Source organism: Kryptolebias marmoratus, linkage group LG4, assembly GCF_001649575.2.
Source record: "Kryptolebias marmoratus isolate JLee-2015 linkage group LG4, ASM164957v2, whole genome shotgun sequence".
NCBI lineage: Eukaryota > Metazoa > Chordata > Actinopteri > Cyprinodontiformes > Rivulidae > Kryptolebias > Kryptolebias marmoratus.
In genome coordinates this window covers 30203250-30213009 of record NC_051433.1, presented here as the reverse complement: position 1 = coordinate 30213009, position 9760 = coordinate 30203250, and the positions used below count along the sequence as shown (strand labels likewise).

At 40.4% G+C, this 9760-nt stretch overlaps 1 protein-coding gene across 1 annotated transcript; it reads right to left on the bottom strand.

The window, feature by feature from the left end:
- Nucleotides 1-1446: 1446 nt before the first annotated feature.
- On the bottom strand, nucleotides 1447-5412 carry LOC108246089 (acidic mammalian chitinase). Its single transcript, XM_017433450.3, has 12 exons — nucleotides 5365-5412; nucleotides 5206-5263; nucleotides 5081-5107; nucleotides 4774-4978; nucleotides 4586-4642; nucleotides 4077-4242; nucleotides 3865-3989; nucleotides 3660-3783; nucleotides 3353-3535; nucleotides 3159-3275; nucleotides 2933-3065; nucleotides 1447-1773 (listed from the first exon to the last, which is right to left on the bottom strand). The coding sequence occupies exons 2-12, from the start codon at nucleotides 5228-5230 to the stop codon at nucleotides 1526-1528; spliced, it is 1410 nt and encodes a 469-aa protein (XP_017288939.1). The 5' UTR covers nucleotides 5231-5263; nucleotides 5365-5412; the 3' UTR covers nucleotides 1447-1525.
- Nucleotides 5413-9760: the final 4348 nt, after the last annotated feature.

Here is a 9760-nt window from a genome sequence, read left to right as displayed (position 1 = left end):
AACTGATCAAAAATAGACGAGCAGTGCAAACGGATAGAAGGGTCGTAGGAAGGCTGAGAGATACAAGCTCTAGTTGACACAATTTTATCAGTGAAGGAAACTTTCACAGATTTCAGTGGAGGAGTCAAAACCAAGAAACTTGGGAGCATGGAGAACAGTATCTATGGTTTTGAACAGAACACTGGGATTATTACAATTAGAAGCAATTATCCCTGAGAGATTTGTTTTTCTCAGCTACAGTCCTCTGATACTGCAGCAGGCTCTCTTTGAGAATACCAAGAGAAACATGTAGCCTGTCCTTTTTCCACCTGCGCTCCGCTCTCCTGACGTCATTCAGCCAGGGCTCGGTGCAGGTTTGGTGCACCGGCTCATTAATTTAATCAGAACATTAACTGGCCTTTACACAGAGTGCAAAAATCCACTATAATGTTTGACTCATTTACATATATTTTCTTCTTTTGGATGTTCTGTGTTTCATACAGAAGTGTTTGTATTTAGTGCTTCATGCAGATTATTGCCTCATGTCTAAACACTTGTTGTACCATTTCAGGAGGAACCCAGTGGGTGGAAGGAGCTCAGTAAATACTTGTCCATTCTCTACACAAGGCTTTCACCAATTCAGTTTTGAAGTCATTTTTAATGATGAAACATCTGTAAATATATTGTCACTGTTAGTAGCTGTAGGGTTTTATCATCTGTAGGCTTCAAATCCATGAAAACTCACAAACTATGTACAAAAGGCAAACAAAAGAAACTTTGTAGTTTTTCTGCATGGTTAATGGTTTTAGTTCTCGAGTTTAAATCTTCAATATAAAATGATGTTTATTTGGTGAAACTCTGCTTATAGAAAAATAAAATTATGGACATGTTCTCACTGATCTACTGAAATGTTACAAACTGTTTAAGGAGCATTTTGTTACTGCCTGCCGCCAAAGGCAAAAGGACAATAATGCTTCAGCCTTTGTGTGTGTGTTTGTCTGTAGAGTTAGCAAAATATCTCATGAACTAAAGAACTGAATTTATTGAAACTGACAAAGTTTGTCTACAACTGATGACCTGTTAGTATCAACCTGATTCAAGATGGCTGCTGCCAGAAAGCAACCTTAGAAACACACAAAGGCCTTTAACTCGGCCTGTTGTACAAATATTGAGCCACAGTGTGGTGTGGTAGCAGCTGAGAGTCACACAGAAAGCTTCAGTTTTTCAAAGACAAGCAGTTTGACATTTTAGGAGTTTATTTTTTCCAATTATTTTGTATTTTTCAACAAAGAAAAAGAATAGTTTCTTTTATTTGGAATAAGATGCACATGTTCAACTCTTGATAATTTTTTACCAAAGTACCATATTTAGTTTGTTTAAATCTGCAGGGGTTGTTTTTTCAGCACATATTTCTCTCAAACCAAACCTTGTATCTGTAATGGACTCATTTAGGTAAATAATCGATCGTATACATAGCATATCAAGGAAGATTTTTAGTCTTTATTTTGTTAGATTTGCATCAGAATATCATGCTGCATCAGACTGATCAGGGCCACACACAGCACTTGCAGGAATCGTCAAAAACGGATCCGTTTCCACAGTGCCGGATGTACGTGAGACCACCAGCACACATGTAGAAGCTGGTCTTGTCGTCTGGGTTGGCGTACAGGCCGTCAGGTTTGCCGTTGCAGAAGCCGGGTCCTGGAGCGTGTGTGGTGGTGGTGGCGGTGGTGGTCGGAGAGGTGGTGCTGGCTCCGGGTTTGGGGGTGGTGGTTGGGGGCAGCGGTGGAAGCTCTGAATGGAAGAGAGGAAGAAACATTAAGAGGTTACTGTCTGCACTCATCCATTGATCCCTCAGGTGAAGCTATTCTCCACGTGACACTGACTGAAAACGGTGTTTGGAATTCAAGGGTGGCAAATCAAATCAATTATTTCTGCCTACTCTGTATGTAATCATTCAAAAATCTAATGGTTCAGTTCAGTTGGGAATAGTGTGCTCTGACTTTTGGTAGCAGTGTGTTGCAGTTTCAACAAAATCTACAAAAAATTGCAAAAAAATAAAGGAGATCAGGGAAACTTTGGTGAAATGTGAGAAAGATCAGGGTTTTTGGAGATTTATAACCCAGACATAGTCCTCAGTAGAAATATCATTTAAAGTTTAAACGGGTCACAGAAAGTTGTTTGAACTGGTATTTGTGTGTTTTTTTTCTTTTTTAAACTTTATGATTTTTACAGATTATTTTGGGAGTTGATGATGTCATCACCTTTTGAGCTGTCTAAAATTTTCAAATATTTTGCAAACTCTTCTTACTCCCACAACTGGTTTTGATACAAATTATTCATCAAACAGACATTTTTGTCTCCTTTCACCCAGTGTCCCTCACTGTTAGAGGACTTATAGACTTATATTTTCACTCAAATGTTTTCTTCAAAACTGGAAGTAAAGGGTCTTTTCAACCCATCATAAAACACTGCAGAAACAGAATTTCACTCGTGAAGTTCATCATTTTTTAAGATTTAACTTATAGTTTTTATGCGGTGACTGTTTTTCTGAGGTTGACTTTTCAGTCTGCATTTCCTGTCTGCCTCTCATTACCTTGGCAGTCAGAGAGTGAGAGATACCTGTGTGTGGTTACCATGGTGATCTTAATGAACCAATGGCAGCAACTTTAACATTTCTTTTGATCTGAAACAAAGACCTCTTCCTTTACAAAAGAAGGCATTTTTATTACACATTTATGTAGGAATTTTAGGCAGTAGCTGGATTTGCACCCTTCAAACACCCAGAAATTTTCTAAATGTGGATATTAATCTATATGCAGATAAGAGAAGAGCTTATAAATGTGAGATAATGTGACAATTTATTGGCTTTTCTGCAACAGATATTCAACACTGGTTATCAAAACATATGAACAGTACAGAAAATCCTCTGCATAATAAGACTTGGACTTACCGATATTGAGAAGTTTGTGAAGATGAGCCAGCAGAGGGTGGGCGCCCTCCCCACAGAATTTTCCTGCAAAGTCATCTAAATCGAGAGCCCACACGAAGGCACCGCCAAACTTCTGCTCCTGGAGGTAGCGGACCTGTTCCAGAAAAATCCCAACAAACCGTTGCATTCATCGGGTACATGCAATAAATTCTGTGTTGATAAAGTCTTAGTTTAGAGTTTAGCCTACCTTAGTTTCATAGCTCTCCTTGTTGTCAAATCCCACCCACTCGTTGTTTTTGAATGCATAGGGAACTTTCTGGTCATCAATCCAGTGAATGGGGATGCCTTTCAGGAAGGTGCAGATCTGAGCCAAAGAAGAAGTTATGCTCATTTTAGTGATCCTTTTCCATAATCAATCCTCTGCCGACTGTTACACAGTACCTCATAGTAGGCCCAGAACCCAGCTTCACGAGTGTATTGTCCAGCTGATGCGGGGCCGCTAGCCGGAGCACCAACACCCGTATCTGATGAAGTCAGACGGAAGGTGCGACCATAAGCAGCAAATCCCATCCTCAGCTTGTCTGCTGGGGTGCCATTGTCTCTCCAGTACTTCATGGCAAAGTCCTATAGTTCATGGGGTTGGAGAAAGGAGGGGATGGTGAGGTGGTAAGGTAGTAAAACTGAAACAAACATTACATTATACAATACACTGAAAATAACTTTTGAATTAATCCCAAGGGTTACTTACAGTATTGAAATAGATAAGGTCACCATAGTCCTTGGATCCACGGAACAGAGGACTGTTGTGGCCAGTGAACTGCTCCCAGGTGCCATGGAAGTCATAGGTCATCACATTAATAAAGTTAAGTTCCCTGAAAAAAAAACAGTCATTAAGTCATTGCACAAAACCCCCTGGTTTGCTGCCTGAGGAACAACTCATGACAGACACTCACTTGGCAATCTCAGCAATCTCATATCCACCATCGATGGTTCCCTTTCCAGCAGACACTGCAGCAGTCAACATGAGCTGAGGTTTGCCGGTGGATTTGGCCTCAGCTGCGTAGGCTTGAACAAGTTCCTACAGGGTTGACCACAAACACGGGACTAGACTCAGTACAATGCAGAGCACAAGATAACAGTCGAAGGAAAACAGCACTGAGCTCACCCTGCAGAGCAAAGTGAACCTTTGCTTGTCTTCTGGGGGACTTCCACGGGCACCGGGGTACTCCCAGTCCAGATCCAGTCCATCGAATCCATGAGTCCTCAGGAACTTGATAGAAGACTGGATGAACTTCTGACGGTTAGCAGCATTGGAGACCATGATGGAGAACCTGCAGAATATTTTGTTCGTAATGGCCTTTAGCTTTTCACTGCAGGTCATGGTGTGATAATTATTTTGCATTTCACTGGGAATATGATGCAACCATATCAAGGTAGCTACCTACTGTTGTGTTGTTCTAAACAAGAACTTTTCTATTAGACATTGCAGATTTCGATATACTGAGTGATCTGCCAGCTGGAAAACTTTACGCACCAACCAAAATCTAATGAATACAGCTCACGTCCTCATTCAGTTAAAACTTCAGGTGCTTCCAATATTTCAAGATTTTAGCTGATAGTTGGGGTTAGTCCGGAGGTCATGAATTTGCTCTTGTGGTTTGAATTGTTACGTACTGTGTTGAGCCGAAGTTCCATCCACCAACAGCCAGCAGCGTCTTCAGATGAGGATTCCTGGAAACGGTAATTCAACACCATGTTACATTACTTACAAAGGGTTACTAGAACAATTCAGAAACACTACACTATTTTTAGGTCCAAATGCACTTTTTCTGACTATAAGACACTTGATGCAGCCCACTTACTTGTTCTTTAGATCATTGAAAGCCTTGTAGAGGACGTCATCGTTCCACTCGTAGGTAACCAGCTCATTGTTGTTGTTAATGATGGAAAAGGCATAGATAAGAGTGGTGCACAGGAAGGGGTCAACATTTTGTGGCAGGAATTTGCCTTCACCAGGCCTGTACTGAGACCAGTTGGTGAAGTAGCACTCCATTCTGGTGGCCGATCCTGAGTAAGAGCAACAGAACATTTTTAAGTATTTTCCTCAAGCAAGACCACAGATATGAACACCTGAAGGATGGTGGGTGATGAGAAGGTATTTCAACTTACCCAGGTGGAATAAGGCCAGGCATAAACCTTCGGAAAACAAATGGGAAAGGATTAAAAACCAATATTCGACAACACAGACCTGACTCTGCTTAGGATGGTGATAGATGTATGGAAATATAAAATACCTGCCAGAACTGCGAACTTGGTCATGTTGATTTCGATTGTCACAACTTCACTGGACGTCTACAAGAGAAACAGGAAATACATGAGTAAAGTGACACTGTTCACACAATCATTATTAAAGTAATCAATACAAAGGATGGTTTCCCTTGGTCTCGTCTCACCTTGGGACCGGATGAAAGATCCAAACAGCAGTGCAAAGTGTGGCCTTATATACCCTGAGGTCAGGAGAGGGGGAGAGAACTGGGACAATAAATGTAATGGTTGTTAAAATATGTGAAGATAAGATCCAACTGAGCTATGTGCAGAACAGAACTTACGTAGAGTTGGCCAAGGTGTAAAGAAGATTACCCCACAAATACCTTATTATCATATCATTAATCTGCCCAAATGACCTTAGACCAGTTTGGATAAGCAAAATATTGTTGCTGTTGTCATGATAACTTGTCACAAGGATACAGTCTGTCAAAACAACGGGGATACTATCTCAATGAAAAGGTCTTTTTTGAGCCGCAAACATTCATTATTATGGAGTATTATTAAAAACAAATACTTAATTTATTTCCTTCTGTTGTTTTTGAAACAGAAAACCTTCCTACAGTAAGAAATGCAGCACAGGGACTTTCACTGCTTTAGTTCAGGTCAGTGTTAAAAATTAACACATGCTGTAATTTTCACAGAGAAACAGAGAGCCTCTTTGTCAGTGTCAGTTTTAAGAAACTACTTTGACATTTGACAAATACAGTGGGTTACAAAAGTATTTAACCCTGTCATTTTTTCCTTTTTTTGCCATCCGTATTCAAATTTAATTTAATTAATAAAAATCTTTCTTTAGTTATACTTCAAAACACAAAAAACATATGGGGAGCACATGTTTTAAATAATTTTGAAAGCCATAAAACTGCTGAGTGCAGATTATTCCCCCCTTTGCTTTGAAGACCAAACGCTTCAGAAACCACAGAAGCAGTGGAGTTCGATCAACCTGTCCAAACTATATGTGTACATATGTTGGGACAGTTCCCACAAGTAACACCAGTTCAACATGTCTAAGCAGTACGGTCTACCACCCAGCAGGAGGCATCATGAAGACCAAGGAGCTCTCCACACAGAGTCAAATTTGTGAAAAAGGACAGATCAGGGTTGGGATGTTGGTGACAACTGCATATTTAAAAAAAATTTAAACTTTCCTTTTTTCGTTTAACTTCATGAATTAGAAGGGTTTTTTAGTATCCTTTTTTTAAACTAAGTTTTAACACTTTACCACAGTAACATTCCTCTGTGTCACACAGATACACACCGTCTGCATTTTAAATTAGCACCACAGGATGAGACAACAATACTACTGACAGCTGTCATTACAGTAAACACAAAGCCATAAATACAAGATGATAACATACAGGAAATAAAAGAAAAACAACACAAACAACAACAAAGTCCCCCTCTGAGGTAAGATTGTATTTCATACCGGTCTGAGTGTACATTGAGTGTAAAAGGGCAGCATCGACATATGTCACTGTATCAATGAGGGCATGGCTGGGCTCCAGCTTATATTAAAAACTGATTTTTGAAGCCTTTAAGAGTCTGTAATTTCCTCCATCAAATATAGATCCATATGTTGGGGGCTCTGGTTTTAGCCATCTGATGCTTACACATTATATTTAGAAGATATTTGTCAGCTTTCCTTCAGGTCATTCTCCCAACACCAGGGGTGTTTCAGTATACTTTTTAATTATCTTCAACAACGTATGTAAGACAAACAAACAAAAAAGAAAAACTACAAAAAGGGTGAAAACTTTTGAAACCAACTGATGCAAACAGACAATAAACTAAGAAATAAAGGTTCAAAATGAATTCACTTGGAAGGTGATTTGACATCTTTTGGTTTCTAGATTAATGGCTTTGGTTGGTGTATCAGATTGTTCTGACCCGGTCCGTTTGTTTCTGCCCTGAACAACATTTTGCTGACTCAGGGAAGTCTGGAGCTTGGCAGGAACTAAAACTGATGTGTTCATACCCACACACACACACACACACACACACACACACACACACACACACACACACACACACAGGCGCTGAATTTATGACAAATTCAAGGTAGTTAACACAAAAAAAAGCTATATTGCATCGGGATTCTAACACAATATAATTTTAATGCATTATAATTGTAAAAATGTTTTAATTGTGAAAAATGGACATTTTAGTTAAATTATTTAAACAGCTGAAGTAAACACCTTAGCTGAAGAGCTTGAAATGTTTTACCTCATCTATTATCAGGTTCTCCTTTATCTGTTGGCATGAGATGCTATCTGTTAGACAAAGGTAATTGCCTGCATGGTATTGCTGATGTGTAGCTGAATTTCTAGCACTTCTCTTCAGGACCTCGGCACCAGTGATGTGTTTGGAAACAGCCCGATCCATCTGGGCTGATCTGAGTCATCCACTACAGAAAGTGTTGGTTTTGTTTCCATCAGGGTGCAGATACTCTCTGCAAAGATGTAGAAACAACTGCTTTAGGAACTCTTTTTATCTATTAGGCTTTCACTATAAATATGTTTTATTATGTGCGTTATTTGTTTAAACTCCATATCTTGCTGCCAGTTGTAAACCTAATAGCCATTTTTGGACCATAAAGATATGTTAATCATTGAACTTTGAAAGCTGAAAACTGTCGTTAAGATGGTATAAGTGAAAAGTATTTCTTTTATTTAACCAGGCAGATCCCACTGAGATCACAGATTTCTTTTTCCAGGGAGGTCTGGGCCTTGAGGCAGCCTAACATGTATGCTTTCAGGCTGAGAGAGGAAACCAGAGCGCCTGGAGAAAACCCACACAAACACCAGGAGAAGATGCAAACACAGAAAGACCCCAGGTCCATCCCAGGGCTGGAACCCAGGACCTCCATGCTGGAAGCCAACCATGCTAACCACTAAGCCATGCTACAAACGTCGGCCAGTGAGTTTATAAGTGGATGAAACAAACCGGTAAAAATAAAATCTGAAATAATCCATATGAAATTAAAAGAATTGTTTCTTTGGTCTAATTTGACATTTGCTATTTCTGTGTGTATTTCAACAATGGGCTCAAAGAATTAATTTGGCTCCTGCCTCCTCCCTCACCGACTCTGTAAGTCTTTGGATTTTCTCTGATCTTTCTTGTGTCTGACCTAAACCTAGTTTTAATATCTAACCTGTTGGATTAGATTTGGATTCTTGATTTCTCTCCTGTGATTATTTTTGAGGGAGTTGGACCAGCGAACAACCCTGGCCTCTAACTGAGAAATGAGATGAACGCCACGGGAGACAAGGGACAACCCTGATGCACCTGGAACAAGTTCAGTTTTGAGCTGACAAACGTGGCTTTTGCTTTTGCAAAGGCTCTTAAACAATCAGAGGGAGAGAAACCAAATGAAGAACAGGTGTGAGAGGAAAATCAAAAGACAAGGGCCAGAGAGAAAACAAAAACCAGAAACGGAAACCACTGACAGGTTTTGAGCTGACGATGCAAACGTGGCTGTTGCTTTGGATATAGCCCCAAAAAGACCCCAACACTCCATGCTCCTGCAGCTCCTCCCACAGACAAGTCTGGAGGACACCACTGTAAGCCCAGTCCAGATCTACCAAACACATGTAGACTGAACAATTAAAGTCTTATGACCCCTTCAACTCTGCACGGATGAAGATCTGGTCCACTGTTCCAGGACCTGGACAAAAGCTACACTGTTCCTCCTGAATCCAAGGTTCTACAGTTGGTCCAAATCAAAGACTTTAATATGAAATAGTGGAGCTGGGTGACGTGTTACAGACAGTAGATACAGGGATGTCCTGGCTTAAACCTTGTTTGTGGGTAAACAGAAGATTCAAATCTATTGCGTCCTATATGTCCCACAATGCAACTCAGATATGTTTGTAGATATGTGGAGAAGTATGTATTTCTTTAACCTCCTGAGACCCGAGCTTTTGTTTGGTGTACATTTTTTCAACGCGTTGTCTTCGTATGAGGATGCTGGGCTGTTGGGTGTGTTACAATATTAAAGTCGACGAGGCCGTCACTGTCATGTGAGCCACGATACAGAGGGCTGCTTCCTGTAAAGTTAACCATCTCCATAGAATTCATACTTTTATTCATTTCACCGACTCAGGACAGCTTTAGTCCAGTGGTTAGGTGGTTTCCTCCACTGGAAAGTTGGGGTTTCGACCCCCTCCCTGCAGCATGTTACAGTGTCCTTGGACAAGCCACTGTTGTGCCGCTGCTCTTATCATGTTTATTAGTGTGTGAGTTATATAATCACACAACAGAAAGCACTGTACGAGTGTGTGTGTAAAGAGCTTTGCACAACCTGGATTAGATTAAAAATGTGATACATAAGTGTGGGCAATTTACCATAGGTCACCATATTGATGAAATCCATTCACTGCGGTCGCAAACCAGTTTCCTCCCCAGCTGCAGCTGTTTTGCACGTCCTGCAGTGTAATCATGGAACATAAACGCATCGACAAACACTTTGTGTCTGCAAAACATGTGAGGAGAGCTGCAGACCAGGGACGATCCAGAAATGCT

Excerpts from the sequence above, each read along its gene's own strand:
- LOC108246089 (XM_017433450.3), bottom strand. The coding sequence starts at position 5,230 with ATGACCAAGTTCGCAGTTCTGGCAG. Across the intron at positions 4,243-4,585 it reads TGGAACTTCGGCTCAACACA|GTTCTCCATCATGGTCTCCA; the intron begins GTACGTAACAAT and ends AATATTCTGCAG. Across the intron at positions 3,066-3,158 it reads AGGAGAGCTATGAAACTAAG|GTCCGCTACCTCCAGGAGCA; the intron begins GTAGGCTAAACT and ends TTTCTGGAACAG.